The sequence below is a fragment of the Glycine soja genome, chromosome 20 (assembly GCF_004193775.1).
Source record: "Glycine soja cultivar W05 chromosome 20, ASM419377v2, whole genome shotgun sequence".
NCBI classification, from domain to species: Eukaryota; Viridiplantae; Streptophyta; class Magnoliopsida; order Fabales; family Fabaceae; genus Glycine; species Glycine soja.
The window spans coordinates 40107186-40127054 of NC_041021.1; the positions used below are offsets into that span (position 1 = coordinate 40107186).

General features: G+C 34.3%; 2 protein-coding genes across 5 annotated transcripts; one reads left to right on the plus strand and one right to left on the minus strand.

Moving 5' to 3' along the window:
- Positions 1–8334: 8334 nt before the first annotated feature.
- On the minus strand, positions 8335–10981 carry LOC114403639 (transcription factor bHLH113-like). Of its 4 annotated transcripts, none has more exons than XM_028366730.1 (5): positions 10231–10981; positions 9999–10109; positions 9724–9789; positions 9487–9609; positions 8335–8969 (listed from the first exon to the last, which is right to left on the minus strand). In XM_028366730.1, the coding sequence occupies exons 1-5, from the start codon at positions 10564–10566 to the stop codon at positions 8781–8783; spliced, it is 825 nt and encodes a 274-aa protein (XP_028222531.1). In that variant the 5' UTR covers positions 10567–10981; the 3' UTR covers positions 8335–8780. The 4 variants fall into 4 exon arrangements, with proteins under 4 accessions (XP_028222531.1, XP_028222529.1, XP_028222533.1 ...); XM_028366728.1 differs by having other exon boundaries at positions 9999–10118; positions 10231–10973; XM_028366732.1 differs by having other exon boundaries at positions 9724–9786; positions 10231–10968.
- A 3090-nt stretch (positions 10982–14071) lies between these two features.
- LOC114403638 lies at positions 14072–16252 on the plus strand. The gene has a single exon (XM_028366727.1). It carries the CDS (start codon positions 14332–14334, stop codon positions 15916–15918), a length of 1587 nt encoding a protein of 528 aa, XP_028222528.1. The 5' UTR covers positions 14072–14331; the 3' UTR covers positions 15919–16252.
- Positions 16253–19869: the final 3617 nt, after the last annotated feature.

A 19869-nucleotide genomic window follows, 5' to 3' on the forward strand; every position in this document is an offset into this window, starting at 1 on the left:
CAGAGGGAATGATGGGAAGAGGGTGATAATTGAAAAAGTCTTGTATGTTCCAGAAATGAATTGCAACTTGATGAGCATAGGTCAGCTGGTGGAGAAGGGTTTTTCAGTAACCATGGATGGTGATTCACTGAAACTGTTTGATGCAGAGAAGAATCTGGTGCTGAAGTCTAATCTGTCAAAGAACAGGACCTAGAAGTGCAGCATCTCCAGTGATAAGATGATGTGCATGTCTGGAGTTACAAGTGAAGAAACTGAGGCTTTGTGGCATATGAGGTATGGTCATCTAAACTTTAGAAGTCTGAGTGAATTGAATTCTAAAGATTTAGCTTATGGCCTGCCTAAGTTAAACGCTAGAAGGGAAATCTGTGAAATTTGTGTGAAGAGCAAGCAGAGTAGGCTACCATTTGTGACTGAAGAACCTAAGAGAGCCAGTGCTGCATTACAAGTGGTACACTCTGACATCTGTGGTCCCTTTGAAGTGCCCTCCTTAGGTGGCAGCAAGTACTTTATCACTTTTGTAGATGAGTTTACTCGAATGTTGTGGTTGTATACTCTAAAGCTGAAGAGTGAAGCTTTGGATGTGTTCAAGAGGTTTAAGGTTTTAATTGAGAAGGAGAGTGATAAGTCAATTAAAATCTTAAGAACAGATGGTGGGGGTGAATATACTTCAAAAGATTTTGAAGCATTCTGCACAAGTCAGGGTATTGTGCATGAGGTGACAGCTCCATATACACCACAGCATAATGGGCTTGCTGAAAGAAGAAACAGAACTTTACTTGACATGGCCAGAAGCATGATCAAGCAGAAGAAATTGCCACATCAGTTTTGGGGTGAAGCAGTTACCACAGCTGCATACATCCTCAATAAGTGTCCCACAAAGAAGCTGGAGAAGGTTCCAGAGGAAGCTTGGTGTGGAAGGAAGCCTAGTGTACAACATCTGAGAGTTTTTGGCTCATTGTGTTACAAGCATGTGCCAGATGTCAGAAGAAGTAAGCTAGAGGATAAGAGTGAGATCATGATACTTATAGGTTACCACCCAACTGGTGCTTATAAGCTATATGATCCTACAACTCAGAAGGTGCATATTAGCAGAGATGTGATAGTGAATGAATCTGAAAGCTGGAAATGGCAGGTGACACTAGTGTACAGCAGTGAGATTCAACAAGGCTTCATATACCCTGATTCGAGTGATGAATCAGAAGATGAAGGTGATAATGAAGTGGATGGTAATGTACCACAGGAGAATGAAGCTTCTGTGAGGCCTCAGAGGATTAGACAAGCTCCTAGGAGGCTGGATGATTGTGAAAGAGCACTGGACAATGCAGTGAGTGATGAGGGTGATCTCATTCATTTTGCATTGTTAGCAGATGCTGAGCCTGTTGAGTACAGAGATGCTTTGAAGAACAAAGTCTGGAAGAAGGCAATGATGGAAGAACTCAGTTCAATTGAGAAGAATCAGACCTGGGAGCTAGTAAAACTACCAGAGAATAAGAAAACAATTGATCTGAAGTGGGTGTTCAAAACCAAATTGAATCCAGATGGAAGTGTGTCAAAGCACAAGGCAAGGCTGGTTGCAAGAGGGTTTCTTCAGAAGCAAGGAATTGATTATAACGAAGTATTTGCACCTGTAGCCAAACATGAGACAGTGAGGCTAGTAGTGGCACTAGCAAACTTGAGGAATTGGCCTTTATACCATTTAGATGTGAAATATGCATTCCTAAATGGTCCTTTAGAAGAAACAGTGTTTGTAACTCAACCACCAGGGTTTGAGATAGCTGGAAATGAGGGTATGGTGTACAGGTTGCATAAGGCCTTATATGGTTTGAAGCAGGCACCCAGAGCTTGGAATAAGAGGATTGATGAATTCCTAATTCAACTGGGGTTTAAGAAGTGTACAGTTGAATATGGTGTATATGTGATGAATTCAAAGGATTCAGGAATGTTGATCATCTGTTTGTATGTAGATGATTTGCTGATAACAGGAAGTGATCCTGAAGAAATAAAGGAATTCAAGCTTACCCTAAACCAAGAATTTGAGATGACTGATCTAGGTGAATTGTCATACTTCTTGGGTCTGGAGTTTGTGAAGACAGAGAAAGGGATGATCATGCATCAACAGAAGTATGTGCTTGAGATACTGGACAGATTTGGGTTGATTGAGTGTAAGTCAATCTCAAATCCTTGTGAAACTAGTTCAAAACTGGAAGAATGTAGTGAAGAGGAGAAAGTTGATGCAACCATGTACAAACAACTGGTAGGTTCACTCAGATACTTATGCAATAGCAGACCTGACATTTGCTATGCAGTAGGTGTCATCAGTAGATTTATGAATGAGCCTAGAAAATCACATCTGATAGCTGCCAAGAGGATTTTGAGATATGTGAAGGGCACTGCAAACTATGGTTTGGTATTTCTTGCAAACAGAGGTGAGGATCAGCTGGATCTTATTGGTTACTCAGACTCTGATTGGTGTGGTGACAGAGTAGATAGAAGAAGCACATCTGGATATGTGTTCATGCTTAATGGTGTAGCCATATGTTGGTCATCAAAGAAGCAACCAGTGACAGCATTATCATCATGTGAGGCTGAGTACATAGCAGGAACTTATGCAGCTTGTCAGCTGGTATGGTTAGAATCATTATGCTTGGAGTTGAAGTGTAAGTTGCAGAAGCCTCAGAAGCTGTTAATTGATAACAGATCTGCAATCAATCTAGCCAAGAATCCAGTGTCACATGGAAGGTCAAAACATATTGAAACAAGGTTTCATTTCATAAGAGAACAGGTGATGAGTGGGAGGATTGAATTGGTGTATTGCCCTACTCAGGATCAGCTTGCAGATGGTTTTACAAAAGCTCTGAAGCTGGACAGATTTGAAGAACTCAGAAGGAAGCTGGGTCTGACTGGTGTAGAGATTATGGATTAGGGAGGTGTGTTGAGATTAATCCATAATTACTCATGTGTTAGTCTTAACCGTATAGTTAGGACAAGTTTGTTAGAGTAACTAGTTTGTTAGTTACTTGGCCTAGAAGTTAGGAAAGTTAGTTACTTAACTTTAGGCTATAAATACTTGTTGTAATCATTGTTTCCAATAATCTCAATGAAATAGATTGCAACCACCATCTTTCTCTCGTTTTCATTTTTTAGTTTTTGAGTTCAGAACCTCAGAAGTTGCTTTAGAACTTCTGTGCTCTTCACAACTTCTGAGGCACTGGTCATCAGGACTTGAACTTCTGAACTAACTTCTGAAACTCTGTTTTCGTTTTCGCTGCATTTTTCGCCAACACCTGCTTATTACCAAGTACCAACATCGATGCTTAGATAGTAACGATTACAATTTACAAAGACATAACAGTCTTGATCTACGGCTCCACCTGCCATAGTCGCTTTTGGTCTTCATCGTCAATACGTTACGTATGATGTATCCAATATGCCATGTTCGTTGTGCATTTGTGAACTATCTATTTGCTGTTATCCAAGCTTGAAACAAGTGCTGGACTAAATTGTCTGCAGCTTATTTGAACTTTTCTTTATTACCATAGCAATTGGTTCTCCGATTCACGCCATCCATTCTCAAATTCATCTCATATGCTACTTTGAAAACTTGCTTCTCATTTCTTTCAATTCTTGAGTTTTCAAGAGGAAGTGGTTTTTTAATCTTTCTCACAAGTTTTCTTCTTTGAAAAAAAAAACAATTATTTTACTCTTGATCATTATTTTTCTGAGATAAATGTATCGACTACAAAAAAAAAAAAAAAAGAGAACAATTATCTACATATAACATCACAAATTATATTTAATAGATAAAATCTATAACCATCTACTTGAGCATGCATATTTGTGAACTCTTTTAACTAAAAAAATATAGTGCATGAATAGCGTTATATCATCTGGAAAACGTATTTCACTCATTCAGACAAAGATAAACAAAGAAAGAAAAGTTCTTTATTAATTATACACTTGGAAGCCTTCAAATCCTGAAAACACTACAGTAACACACTAGAATGTAGAAAAAGCAAAGGAAAATAATAGAAGACAACGTTAAAGACTTTGTTCAATGACCGGCTCCTCTGTGACTAGGTCCAGAATAAGCCCGATTGATTATTAAACCTATGAAGGCAGGAGAAGAAGACTGATCTTTGAGAGTTCTCGTGCTCTCTACATTGTTGGAGTATGAGAGTAATAAGAGTAAGAAGATGACGAGAAAGATTGCGTTAAATGCCACTGCAAGAGAGTAACCCTTCATTTTTGTAGCTGCTAATTTGGATAGTATACTAATTAGGAATTGCATGGTCTAAAGCACGATGAATGGCATATTTATATACAGCGTGTGCGTGTGAAGATTGAAACTAAAAAAAGTATGTTTTTGTGCCTTAGTTAATTATTGTGGGGACCTATACGTCTAGGTAGCGGAATTTGAAGGTTATTACTTTTTGAAGTGCATTGAATTATAAGACCAAAGAAAATAATACTTTAGTCTTGATATAAGACTCAGTAAAAGGTGTGGAAAATTAAATAATTAAAAGAGCTAAAATGGTTTCTATAAGTGTAGATACTTCCTCTTTGCCTGCATTAATAAAAATCAAACCCGAACAATCTGCTTCAAAATATTGAACAAAAATATAATTCAATTAATTAATGTATTCTAAAATTATACTTTCAAAGTTCGACGATACTTACAGTACTTTTTATATTATAATAAATGTAAGCAATGACACCTTTAAAGTGCCTTTTACAACCATTGATTACATCAACAGTCAGTACTATGATAAAATAATTACACTAACACTCTCTATAATTTATGAAAATTACAGTTTAATACTTATCATTTTTTTACATTGCTTTAATTTCCCTTCATTTATATAACTGTAAAAGAAAAATCAAATAAGATGTATGTTGTTAGAAATGGTATATATTTTTATAGTTTTACATAAGTAGAGAGCGTTGTATAGAATCATGATTCATGAAGGAGTATAAAGTGAAATTCATTAATTAAAACCTCTTAACTATAGTTTGCTGAGATAGCCAGCGTGCCATGCACGTGAAGTTTATTAAAAGGAATTCTTAATTAGTATTGGGAAAGACTGGGAATTGACTTTGAATTGGTCTATACTCTATTCTCAGCATTTTGATATATAGATTGATCCATATCTCAATATCAATATGACATTATCCTCCCCGGTCAGTGGTCTAACGCCACCTCGGCGGTCATTTGGGCTTCAGACTCTGAATCCATGCTCATCAATTCATGGTGTCCTTATTATTATATATATATATAAGTCAAGCATGACAAACACTCTTGACATAATGACATTCAAAATTTGAAGCAAACAACTTTTAAGCCAATTCAGTATTCACACCTACATTTACACTCAATATGAACTGGTTATGAATGGGCCAAGCCAAGGATAAAATTGTCGGGTCAAATTTCTTGGTTTCACGTTGCTTCCAGTCCCTGATATCATGCAGGAGAGATAGGAATTGTTATTGCTGCAAACTACAACCGACATCAGCGCAAGAAAGCTACTCTTTCAAGTATGTGTCTGTAATATTTGAATTTGACTACAAATTGTATATATGGTCCCAACATGACTTTCACCAAGTTAATTAATCTTCTGCCTTTCGAATGACTGGTCGGAGTGCCTATATTGATTGCATCGAGAGAAATATCTACCAAATTTCATATCATCTACAAAAGAACTTTGCAGAAAAAAAAATACAAAAGAACTTCCATGTCATGGATAATATTCCTTACTATCTAATGTTCAGTAATTGAATAATTGAAGCTTCTAAATTGAAGAGCAGCATGTGGCTTAAATACAAAATAATTTGTCTAGTACAACTATTTGGATGATCGTGGAGTTTTCTTTATCATTTGACATGCAATTTTCATATGTGCTGAGGGACAAATTTACCAATGAGTTTAGGGGGAAAAACGGACCTGCCCCTACCTAATAATCGGCAAATTTGCTATTTTTTTTTTTATAGATAGCATGTTTCCTACATGAAAAACGATTATGTTTAAGTCTTGTGGGATCATTATGAATGATAAACTTTCTCTCTTAATATGTAATGTAATTGAGTATTTAGGACTCTAACTTGAAATCTTTTGTTAAACTAAAACAACCCTATGTCAATTGATGGGTAGTATAATCTTAGGATGATATTATAATTTATTTAAATTTGTAATTGTCTATTCACAATTTCTACTATGACTTTTATATATATAAAAGTCATAGTTAAAAATATTTTAAATATATGAATTATACTTTTTTGTTTATAATGTAATTTGAACTGTAATAATTGATTATTTTTAACTATTAAGATTCTCTTTTAAAAAAAATGAAGTATGGTAGATTAAAAGAAATAGAATTATAAAGATCAAATATATAAATAAAGATGAAAAAATAATTTGAAATGGTTGCAAGAAATGTTTTGGTTGGTTGTGGGAGTAATGTGAGAAATGCATTCCCAAATGAGAGAAAAGAGAAACTATAAAAAAAAAATGTAACATACATATTTTCCTAAAAAAAAAAACTAAACCAAGGCTAGTGTGAAGGGTCAACCGTTGAGTCGTTGACGGGCGTTCGGTGTTGACAATTGCTTCCTACACCTCCTTCAATTTCCATCTGCACCTACATAATTTATAATATGCCAATATTTCTCTTCTTCCTCATACTGACCACATTCACCCCTCAGCCTCACCGTCTCTTGCTTCTGACGGTTACTCTGTAACCGCCTCTCTTCATTCGTTATTCTCTCAACAAATGTCATTCTCCATAGTCACAGTAGAATGTGTTGGACGTAACTTTTTTATATATTTTTTTCTTTTGGAACACCGAATACGTAACACAAATTTTGTTAAACACTTTTAGATTTACAAATCCAGAAATATGGAACAAAATTTGTGTTACAGATTCGCTAATCAGAATATGCAAAAACAAGTTTTAGATTTGCATTTCCCAAAATGTACACAGATGAATATATGTTACAAATACCTTAATCCAATAGTTATTTGTTAAGGATCCGGATTAAGTTTTCTAGAAAAGGATTTGATGCAAATAGAATTGTATTCTGGAACTGTTGCAAGCTACCTTCAACGGTGATGGTTGCCTTGCCTTTGTCGGCGGTTGCTGATACGGTAGGTGCAAAAAGAAAACAAAGAAGAAAGTAGGCGAGGTGGAGATCCCGAGGCGAAAAAACATGAAGGGGTGGAGATTAGGGTTTGATGGGATTGCAAGTTCAGTGTAAGAGACACCTAAGCACATTTTTGTTCGTTCGATTTATTTTAAAATTCACATGGAGTGCAGGTGGCAATTTAAGGAGGTGTAGGAAGCAACTGTCTGTTTTGGTCAGTAGGGTGTGTTCTGTTCATTATGAGCCGTGGTATGTATAAAAAATGTTCTGAATTCGATGGTGAATTTATTTTGAAAACATTTAACCAAAATTTGGCTTTAACTCAACCTGGTCAATCCTGAAAATTAGTTGGCTGGCAATAAGTTGAAGTAGCCGTAATCCCAAAAGTATTCTTTACTTTTCAAGTCCAAGATTTTATTCATATTCAAAAGCTTTTATTGCCCAATATCCAGTAAACAAAATCAAAGGCACAGAATGTAGCCATTTATAAAACTTGCTAGTCAATTTTGATGTATAAGCTCGCTCACAAATTGTCTACGCAGGCAGGATTCAGCAACATCTTAATAGTTTAATCTATAATTTTAAATTTTAAAATTGTCTCTTTAATATTTTATGTAATAAAATATCCATTATTAAAAAAATTATTACCTTCTTAATTTTTTTAAAATTAAAAAAACTTAGCACGAAAATTTACCAGTTATCATAAACGGAAAAAATAGAGGGAAAAAAAAGAAAGGCGTTAACCAAACTAGAAACTACGTGATACTCATTAGATAACAAGCAAACTAAGCATGTAAAAATAACAAATTGTGATTTGCCCTTTTAATAATGTGGGAAGCAAATTGCTATGTAACTCCAATATCACATTCATATCAATGAAGTCGCGATCACCTCATTAGGAAATGGTGCCATAATATCACGCGTATTCGGATGTTGCACCAACTGTTACTGAACTTGCACCACTACTATTTATTTTGTACAATACACCAAAGTCCAAACAAAAAGCACAGCAAAACCCGTCACATGTGACGACACCAGGAATTAAATATCCTAATACGATTATTTCAACGGTCATATCATATAGTTGAATACTCTGGACATGCTCTTATTATTTATATACTCAGGTGAAATTTTAACACTATCAAGACTAGATTATTGTATTGTTTTTCCTTTGCTAAAACGTTGCCTGTGATGTGTATATATTAAAAATATACGGAATAATAACTTCATTAATTGCCTTGCCTACCGAAATTTACAGACAAAATATATATTAAAAATTAAAATATATGGAATCCTAGACTTCTAGTTCAGGGTTCAAGGCCACCACACATCCCTAAATCCTACATAAAATATTTCCTACCTTCCTTCTATAGAATATTGATATGATATATAGATATAGGTGTCCTAAGAAAAAGGACCCCCCCAAAACCAAAACCAAAACAGATGTTACATAATTAAGGACAAAATCATGACCTCTGGTTTTTACCAATTGTGTGAACTTTGAACCATTCTTTTTAAATGTTATCCCTCTTTGCCATTTCCTGTATTTTACCTCCTCACCCATCCATCTCCATATTGGGTACAACTCCAATTTGGGCAGACACAGGAACCCATTTCCCAAAAGGCTACAATTGTTTTAAAAGGATTCATTGATCTTGGTTTCGTTTCACTGCTTGGCTGATGGTGAAATTAACATTGTTCCCTGTTGCGGCAGATGACCAGAAATCAGCACCATTGCTACCTGCCACGTGTACGGTGCATCCCACAGGGATCAAGCAAAGACCCCTACTCCTCAAATCCTTGTTCACTTCCTCTTCATTGATAACTCCGTCCCCCTGAAATACCGCATACACAACACAAAATCTAGGGTCATCAAGATTTTCCTTAAATGGCAAAGTGACCACAAACACGGGTCAGTATTTTCAAGTAAGGTAATGTGCAGTATTGTCCCCATCAAGCGGGCCCTTCAACTTACCCTCTCAAACCGACCTTCGCTGGTTGTAGATTTTGTTTAGTAGTGCAATAAACCATACTCATGATCAAGGTTTTTAAAACACGCAATTGTTGCCAATAACATCATGGTTTTTGCAACCCCAATTGTGATCGCAATGACTGTATTTGTCTATAATTTTTTGCAATATCAAAGATTGTGACAAAAAAAAAAAACACCGTGATTTCGGCCACATCATCAGGGTCTTTGCAACAGAATTGCAATTGTGACCACATCAGCTGCATATGTCTACAGTTTTTTCACAATTTCAAAGACCGCGTTGAAACAACTGTGAATTTGATTTAAAATCTTGCAACATGGTAGAAGAATCTGAGAATGATGAAAGATGGGATGGGACTCACATGCTGATTTTGATGGTACGAGGAAGGCAAACTTTGCAAGTAAGGAGAGCATAGGACCTGAACTTGGTCATGAAGAAATCTTATATAACCCATTGCCTCGTGAAGCACAGATGCTGTATCCGTCTGCACATGCAATTTCAACATTCAAAATCTTAATTCAACCAACCCCTTTTTGAATATTCACTGATCACACAAATTCACAAACTTCCAGTTCTAAGAAAATTGCATCTCATTCACCTTGCTAAAGGGAGAAACAAGCTGTTGTAACGCTGCAATTCGTTCCCCGAGCTTCTCCTTCCTCTGCTATTCAGAATAATATAAGTCAAACTACATGAAACTATGATGATATAGCACAATAATATATAATATGTATCTCACTTACAAAATCATAGCACGTTTATTTTATTAGAAAATGACAGGTCTTGTGTCTCTGACTCTGAGAGTGTCTAATTCAAAGTGACGACAGAAAAAAGAAAATGGCATGCAAACAATCCATAGTTGATTTTCCACACCTTTGCATGTCCGGTTGAGGTGGGGTTCTCTGCTTTGTTCTTCTTAGTTTGTCTCTGGCTTCCAACACCAACCTTGGTCACTGATTCTTGCCCCATCCCATTTCGCTTTTTCTGCAAACTCTTCAACCAGAAAGAGACAAAAAGAGAAGAAAAATATTAACACCACCACCAAGATCATTCTCCAATTACTGACAAAGAAAAAAAAAAGATATATATCCACACTATGACTGACATTAGACTTAGGTAAGGAATTGAAGGCGGTGTTGGTGTGGTTGCAGGAGGAAGCGCTAGCAGAAGAGGAGTCACTAGAAGTGATGACAGATTTCTGAGGGGTTACGTTGGTTTCAGGAAGCAAAACGTCACCTTGGTTTTGATGGTTGGCAAAACAAAGCATTTGGGGTGCCTTGTGAATGGAGAAAAGAGGTGAACGGGTGTAAGACTGGTCCACAGCGAGTCCCAATGCACTTTCATCATAATCGTCGTCATCATCTCCGAATAGTAACTGAGAGAAACTGGTCCCTGTGAGTGTGGTCAGATGGTCCACTTCATACTCCTTCTTGGCCTCCATCAAATGGTTAGGACTTGGAATGAATGAGAATGGGTGGGTCTAAGTTCTGACCTGTTGTTGGGTTGGTTTCACTTTCACAGAGAAATGTGGGAGGATTTTTGGATTTTCACTTTTTTGGGAGAAAGGGAAACGGAAAAGAGGGAGTCATGAAAAGAGAGGAACAAGTGTCAAGTGGCAAAGAGTGTGGGAGGACATTTGTAGTTGGAACTATGTTTATGAGAAGGCAGCAAATAGTCAATGTTTGAAAAAAAAAAAAAAAAAGATTGGGAGTTTATGAGAAAAGACCTATTCTTCTGCATAATAATTTATAGAAAAGTGATCATCAGCTTTAAATGCGATTAAATTTGATATTAAGAATTAATTTTATAATTAATCTAAAAAATTGATACTTATGAAATATTATTAAAGAGAAAACTTTTAATTACGATAGAATTAAGGAGCGTGGGGTGAAGTAGTAAATGACAGCCGTTACAGGCTTGGGCTGAGTGAGGGAGGGAGGCACTGGGCTCTTTCCAAGGACGGCTTAGGTTTTCGGCAACCAATGGTCAAACCCACCAGGCCCGAGAAAACCGTGTTTTAGACCTCCAACGCGCCATTTCATCTCACCCTTGAACATAATATATATATATATATATATATATATATATTAGTAGGAAATCTAAACAGAAAGGAAAGAAAAAGAAACAGCTATCTAAGGAGCACCATAATATAAAGCACTTACGAACTCGCAAAATGGTACTACTAGTATTTTTAGATGATTTACCATGTACTACTACTGTACTAGTGTAGTATTATGTCACTCATTTGTCGTGATTTTCCAATAGAATCCCTCCTTGCTAACTCTACCGTACCTAATTCTAAGCATTCTAGAGCATTCTTTACCTTGTAGGATTGGGTATGGATAATCCTTTTTGGGATTTTGGGAGCAACGAGGCTACCACAAAAGATGAACATAGGCATTTAAAAATTGCACATTAGGATTTTGGAGAAACTTTAGTAACATCATATTTTAAATACACTCCTGTTTTTGTTATTACCGGTAATTTGTTACAAATTAGAAAAATATACGAATTTAATTTTATTTAAAGAATTTCAGGTATATATACTTTTGTGAATCTTGATAAATTTTAGCTAATACTACTAAATAGTGTACCTTAAAAAATGTGTTATTAATATATCTAAATTTTGGCTAATAGTAAATAATGTGCTTAAAAAAACTTTTGCTTCTTTAGAGCATGTTCTAAGTGATTGTAAGCTTTCAACTTTTGATTTTTAAGTAAATTTTAAATTAAAATGTGTTATGTTAGAATAGAATTGAATTGTCTTTTTGGAACTTTTAAAAATTGTTTTTTTATTTTATTTGTAACAATTAAAAAAAAGATGTCTAATAAGAGATTTTTTTTAACAAAATATTTCCAAAATTAATATTTTTTAGTCATTTAAATAAAACAGCATATCTCTAAGTTATTTTGGTTTTCTTCTTCTAGTTTTCTATTACCCGTATCCTTTCTTTCACTCATACATTTTTTTCGTCCACTATTACACTCTAAAAATCGATTTTCTTAAAATTGTTTTATAAAATAGTTTATGAAAAGTTTTAAACTGAATTTTGAAACATTTTTAGGACATTTTTTTATGATAGAAGAAATTAATTTTAGTTTTTTTTTTATTTTCATTGCAAATTGTTCAGTTATTATCATTAAAACCAATGTATTACTACCACTAGTTATCACCACAGTTGTCATGATAATATTACTTAATTAGTACTTATCACCATTATTGTCAATAAGTAACATTTTGGAATCATTTTTCAAAATAGATGTTATTTTTCAAAATCAATATCGTATTAAATATTTTTTCCAATACTAACATTAATCAATATGTAGTGGGAATAATATAAGAAAAGTAAATAAGTTATGAGGTTGAGAGATAAAAAAATATATTAAAAAATTAACTAATATTTTTATTATTAAATTTAACAAAATTAATTATATTTTTTAATGTTTATGTCAAAATCTTAAAAGTTATATAATCTGAAATGAAATGATTAGTACTTATGGTTATCAATGAGCTTTTTCTTTGCTTCTGAAATCAGCACGTGCCTTTAATTCTAAGTACTAAAATAGTGTTAGTTTTCAAATTTTGAATGGACATGTAATCAAGTTCTAATCCAATTCACTATTTCTCACTCATTTTCTCTACTTTTCTTAATTTCTTTGACATGATATATTTTGTGTATCCTCCTCTCTCTCTCTCACACACATAAACTATTCGAATAAACCTTTTATCTTCTATAGCATGACTAAAATAGGTGTCTCTCTCTTCTTCCTTTGGATATCCTGGCTTCTTTTTCTTCTTTATAACCAGTATACAAAAATGTTATTCGATCGTTATTAGCAAAGAAGATACTTTGTTTGGGTTTATGATAAACCTAAACTACCTAGCAATAATTTCCCCACCATCCAAACTGGGGTTAAATTAGTTATTTGAAAGGAATAATGTGTTTGAGTTGAGCTTCAACTTTCATTCTCTTAATTAATTACGGCCCCATAGCCTATAACAAAGTTTCTGAAATTTGGAGTGCAATCCATGAATTAAAGCTTTGAAATTGTTCTTTTCGATGATGAACGGTTAGTTGGATAAGCACCAATTAATTTCCTTTGAAAGGAATATAGAAATTAAAAATTAAAGTAAATATTAAATATATGTGATTAAGATAAAACACGTGACTCAAGAATAATGAAATAACTATTGTAAGCGCTCTCATATAACTCATAAAAACACTTTCATACAAGGAAAATATTCAGATATATATATAATGTAGTAGTAGAAATCATATCTCAAAATAAGTGAAGTATCGAGTGTTTTCTTCTTAGAATGAGGTCTCTCGTGTTTGGAGTGTGGGACAAATTTTGTTGTCTCCTTTAATGTTGGAAAATATTTTTAAGATGCATGCATGCATAAGGGGAAAAAAAATTAGTGAGATATAAAATTAATTAATATCAGGTCCGATTTCGCATGAGTATTTTTTCTCAAGTTAAGTAAATTTACACAGTATATATGTAAAATTTGCATTAGTTATTGAATTGAACAAATGAAAAATACTACGCTAGACTTACTGCATCAGAATTCAGAAACACTCTCGACGCTTTCATTAGTTTTGTAGTTTTCTTCTGTGGGTCACAGGACTCCCTAGATCACAAAAATAAGTTTTGCTCACTTATCTAGAGTTGCATGCAAGCTACTATTAAACGAAAGACAAATAATTAAATAAAAGTTTTTGTTTTATTTATTTCTTTGTGTGATTCATAGATACCTGACAGCATGCACGCTTAGTTGCCAGCTTCAATGGGCCACACGTGGCGTCAGGCTCCAGAAACTAACCATGACAAAATCCGGGTGTCTAGGTACGTAGTTATCACACTAAAACGACAAGAATTTAATTTCCACTCGATTCTACAGCCATAGAAAGTAGAAGAAAGTAAAAGAAAACTAACCTTATGAATGCATCCAAACTAAAACCTCAAGCAAGAAGACAGAAACAGCCTCTCAGAACCACCAGTTCCTCATCCCTGCATGGCTTAAACTGCTTCCAACCGTTATCATATCCTTCTTTTTATCACCAAATATTAATTGTTAGTTATTAAGCTAGACCAACCTTAAATTTTCTAACGATTATCATATTCATTCCCTCCTTAAAACCCGTTCCCCCTCACACTCAATACTCCACATCAATTCACAACACACAATTAAACAAACAGTACTATGGATGTTTGGTCATGGATATGTGAGCTCCCCAACTCGGTGGAGTGGACCGAGTCCGACTCGCCACCCATGAAGTTCGAACTCGCGAGTGAGAAGAAGGAGAACTCAACTCGTTCCATTCACCTGAAAGCCGAGCGAACCTCCGGCTCAGACTCGGAAGCTGCGGTGACCTTCACCGTATGCTTGCAAGGCTTTCACCCACACAACGCCCACAAGCCTCTCTGGGTCTCCGAAAAGTGCCACCTGTCATCAGAAAAGCCCTTCCTCCCTCTCCTCCTGCAACTTCTCCAAGAAATCATATCCCACTCCCCCACGGCGCACGATAGCACCTGCCCCCGTTCCCAGCTCCAGAAACTGAATCCCGAGCCCATCGCATGGATCATGGACTCGCACACACCCGAATCCCTCTCCACCTTCTTCAACCTCGTCTTCACCATGCGCCTCTTCTGGCTCTGCGCCTGCCACGCGCCCCCCGAAGCCGGCTCCCTCTACTTCCACTACCTCCTCGCCCCCAGCCTCCAAACGGCGTCGTCCAAACTCGCCTCCTCCGTCCTCCGAACCTTCTTCATCACCGTGGGCGTCGACACCGAACTCTGCTTCATGCGCACCCTCGGTTACATCATTACAAAGCTTCACATGATCAAAGAACTCAGCGTTGGATTGGGCTTAAAAACGATTTTTCCTTCTCCCAGATTCTCTTACGCCAACGAGACTCACGGTCTTTGGATTCTCAAAGGTTACGCGCCAGTCATGACCATGAAACTGGCGCGAAGCAATAACGTTAAAAAAAGTCAATTCTCTGGCATCGATGCCAAGGAGTCAATTCTCCGTTACTCTCTGGCGCACCACCAACTCGAGGCACACGTGCAGCTAGAATACACCGTTGGGTTTTTCGATGCTTTCATTCAGGTTCGTGCACGTGTCGATAACATACGCCTCCACGTGGCGAGGTTGGGATTTACCCAAAACGACGACGTGGATGATTTCGTTGAGGAGAAGCACTTTCCGTCCCGGGTTCGGGTTTGGGTGGGCCCGGAGATCGGAGCGACTTATTGCGCTGGGCTGAGCTTGGGCCGGTCGACGGAGAACAAAGAGAGCGAAGTGGAAACTAAGAGGGTTGTGGAGGGCAATTTGGAGAAGTCGCAGGGTTCGAATGTGAAAGCGTTAGCCAAGTCGTCGAGGAGGACGCGGAGTAGGAGTTGGAGAATGGATCAAGACGCGGAAGGGAACGCGGCGATATTCGACGTCGTTTTGCATGATAACACTACGGGCCAGGAAATGGGCTCGTGGAGGCCCATAAGTGAAACGGGTGGTGACCCGGGTCATGGGCTGAGAGGGCGATATGCGAGGGCAAATAGAGCGTTTAATAAAAGCGGGTCGGTGGTTATTGCAGGGGATGAATATGGAGAGGAAGTGGGGTGGAGGCTTTGCAAAGAGATGGAAGGGAGTGTGATGAAGTGGAGAATAGGGGGAGAGTTTTGGGTTAGCTATTTGCCCAACCAAGCAAAGGGTTCTTCTTTTGAAACTAGGTACATGGAGTGGTGTGATGAAGTTGATTTGCCTCTTATTCATGGTAAAACAACCTAAGCAAGCATGCCAGTATATATATATGAAAGTTGAAACCCTTAATTCTCTCACCAAATTACCCACGCCAAAAAAAGGATCGGAAAAGGAGGAGAGGTTTCGGTAAAAATGCATGTAATAGAACTAAACTTAGCGACTAGCATGGTTAGTATATGCCTATATGATACTGCTGTTTAGGTGCTATATATATCAATATATGTGGAATAGCCATTGGTGCACTATCTAATTAAGAAAATGCTTCATCTATAGTGTCTGGTTCCATATAGGATTCCTTAGTTAAAATGTCAAAAATTGAGTAAAGCTAGCTATAATATATAACTCTTGGTTAAACTTTTAAGGGCACGTTTAGTTTACAATATTAATTAATTTCTCGTGTTGTGACCTCTATTTTAATACAAAATTTGTGACTAAATTAATTTATAGGCACTTTTTAATCACATTCAATAATTTTGAATCAATTTATTAATTAAAACTAAAAGAAAAACAGATGGTTTAATACTCTCAGTATTTCAAAATGGTTAATTAATTTCAATAATACTTGATGATAAGTGAGTTGAAAATGCTATTGCATTCGATACTTTTAATGAAGACAGTTAGAGAACAAATATTTATTTAAAATAAACTAAATAAAAATATTGTTGTTTTATTGAATATTTATGCTAAATAGAAATGGATATTATGAATTAGTTCAATTAATACACTACACAAATAAGTAAAAATGATAAAATAAAATTAACTGACTAAGTTAAGTCATTTAATATGCAATTTTGACGAGTTAACGTTAATGGAAGTGGAAAAAAAGAACCCGCGGATATCTGTTGGTCAAATTTGTCACATGTAAAAAATAAATATATGCAGATAATTTAACGGAATTTTCTTTACCCATCTGGACATCTGCAAACAAGGTGGGGCAGATATCATAATAATTGTACATTTGGGTACTTGCTATCCGTTAATATACATTTACTTACATGCTCTTTTATTAATATAGATATACCTATAGAAAATATATGTTTTAGATTGTAGTTTTATTTGAATTTATACTTTAGAAAAAAGTATTTTTTTTGGATAATTAGAAATTTTATTTTTAAAAAATATGAAAAACTTATACACTTACATACGGGAGAAAAAGACATGAGTTTGTAAGTTTTTAAACTATTGTTTTAGAAAAATTGGAAGGATAATAAAAAAAAATGGTTTAAGTATTCATAGTAGTATTTGCAGCTCCTATTTGTCCAAATTAAGATCACAAAAGGATTTTGTTGATTATTTTTATAATTGTTTTTTATTTTTTTAGGAAGTATTCACAAATATTCCATTAATACTCGCAAATATCAAAAGAATCTACTGGCAATTTTGAAACGGGTAACAGGACAGGTATAAGCTAGGTTTCTATCTAGCGGGACCAATAGTTATATATTACATGTACATACGTGTTCATCTCACCTCACTCTAATCTCTAAATGTTACATATAATAACCTACCAAAATACATAATCTTGTATCAATAGCAAGTCATCAAAGATTAACCAATAAATTATTAATTCGAGTGTCATTTGATTCAAATTATGGAAGAGAAATCAATAACTAGTTAAGTTCAGAATACAAATTTATAATTAATAAAGTTGATATCTACACATTTCGCACAAATAACATAATGGTCCAAAAAAGTTACCAAAGGTTAATATAAGCTTAACCATCATGATAATTTCATTATTTACTTTTTTATTATTGTTAAAGTCCTCCAGAATTTTGAATGAAAATAGGATTTTTATTATATTTCATTTTTTACTTTATTCAGACCTTAATTATCTCATCACATTGACTTTTTTTCTTTAAAATATGTTTTTCTTATTTATTTATTTATTATTTAGAGTGAATTTATTATTTGTCCAATTTATTTTCAAAGAATATATCAATTCGCACTCGATCTAATCTTTTGGCGGGATGACAACAAAAAGAAAAAAAAAAGAAAAGAAAAAGAGGAGTTGGCCAACCTAGTGAACCTACTTTATTACCTCTGTTACAAATAATGTATAGAGGTTCAAGCTTAACTTTGACGTGACAATAAAATTAGGGGCTCCTCCAAAGAACATTGGTAATAAATATGTTTATTGTGTTTCTGTTAAAAGTATGTCTATTTTAATTATTTTTTAAATATATTTTAGTGGCAACTTTAAAATTAAGTCAAAACAAACACAGACATTAGGATTGAAATGATTTTTCAATGTGGACCATGATGAAGGCTAATTGACCAAAAGGAGTTAATTTTACAAACAAATTATCAAAGTATGACTCTTTCGAAATATTTTACCAAATTAGATTAGTCGATGCAGGAAAACTCTAGTTTGACAAGATTTTTTTTAGTGTTATGTCATATAATTTTTATATAAAAAATTGATTTTTCAATGTCACGTAAGTTTTTAGTGGAATTGATCGATGAAAAAATGGTTAGGGATAACAATTTTACTTAGGATACTTGCAAAAAATATTTGAAACAGGTCAGTAGAATAAACATCAAACCAATGAGGATGAGCTATAGGAGCCTATTAACTTATCATGTCATAAAAAAAAAAATCAATAGAAAAATCACCCGTAATTTATTTTAATAATTAAGCCATATTTTAAAAAAATATAATTTGATTGGACAGCCATCTATTGAATTGATAACATTAAATTATTTGACGAGAAATTTAAAAATATAATTTATTAAAAAATTATACATGATTATTTGTCAAATTTTTTATGACATAATAACAAGTTAATAAATTATCAATATTATTACTACATTAATTAATATTGTTACTTAAAAGTATCAACTAAAATAAGAAAACTTTAAAGACTTCACGTAAAAAAAATTATATTTTACTTTAACAAAAGGTTTTTTTAAGCCTATGGATTATAATTCCTAACCTTTCTATAATTCTATATGTGCATGTTAGACAAGTACCAACCCTAAGCTTGGTACATTATAGTTAATTTTTGATGATCTCGGTAGATGCAGCGAGTTTTGCGCTATGCTCTTTGCCTAATGAGATTTAGAAAGTTGCTGAGTTGGCAACATATCATTTGCTAGGATAGAATCCTCGTATGATAGCAGAGAAAATAATACAATTCCCTTCTCATTCTTTATTCCTTTGGGAGGTCCCTAGTGCAGCACCTAACAGAGGACTAGAGGGACCAAGGACAAAGGTTGATCGTGTCTCACAGCGCCGTCAATTTCTCAGAAGGTCCCTAGTTCAGTTTTTTTTTTTTTTTTAAAAAAACCACGTGGATGATATTAAATTAGTTAATTCAAAATTTAAAAGTTCTAATTTTTTTTACAGAAAACAAAAAATATCAGAATGTAACTTTTAAGAACGCAAATCATCAAAATTGAACGTTTAAAATTTAATTTATTAAAGTAAAATAATACTAAAACATAATACACTAAAGGTAAGATTATATCTATAGTAAATTTTTATAACTTTTTAAGGTAATGAAAAGTATAAAGGAAAATAATGACGGAAGTATGTAGTAAAATAAATACTAAATAAGTAATATTTTAATTTTTTGTAATATTTATTCTATAAATAATATAACTCTTTGTTAAATTACTTGACAAGTTCACATATCTATCTTCACTGAGTTTGAGAACTGAGATTTCCCAAATTGGAAACATGAGTTTGTCGACTATTGGCTTGTTGCTAATACAAAATTGTTTGTATAAACATCTTATTCCTCTTTAATGTTAAAATATACACAAAATACATTTATAAAAATAAAATTACTTACACATAAAGTGTTAATTTAGAAGCCACGTATTTTATTGTGTGATTGAATTAGTTGTAAAAAAAATTATTTTGTTAATTAATTAAAGAAATAATAATAATTATTATTATCATTATAATATGTTACGTGAAATAAATTGTATATTCAGATATATTAAGTGACAAGCATTTTTAAAATAATCTAT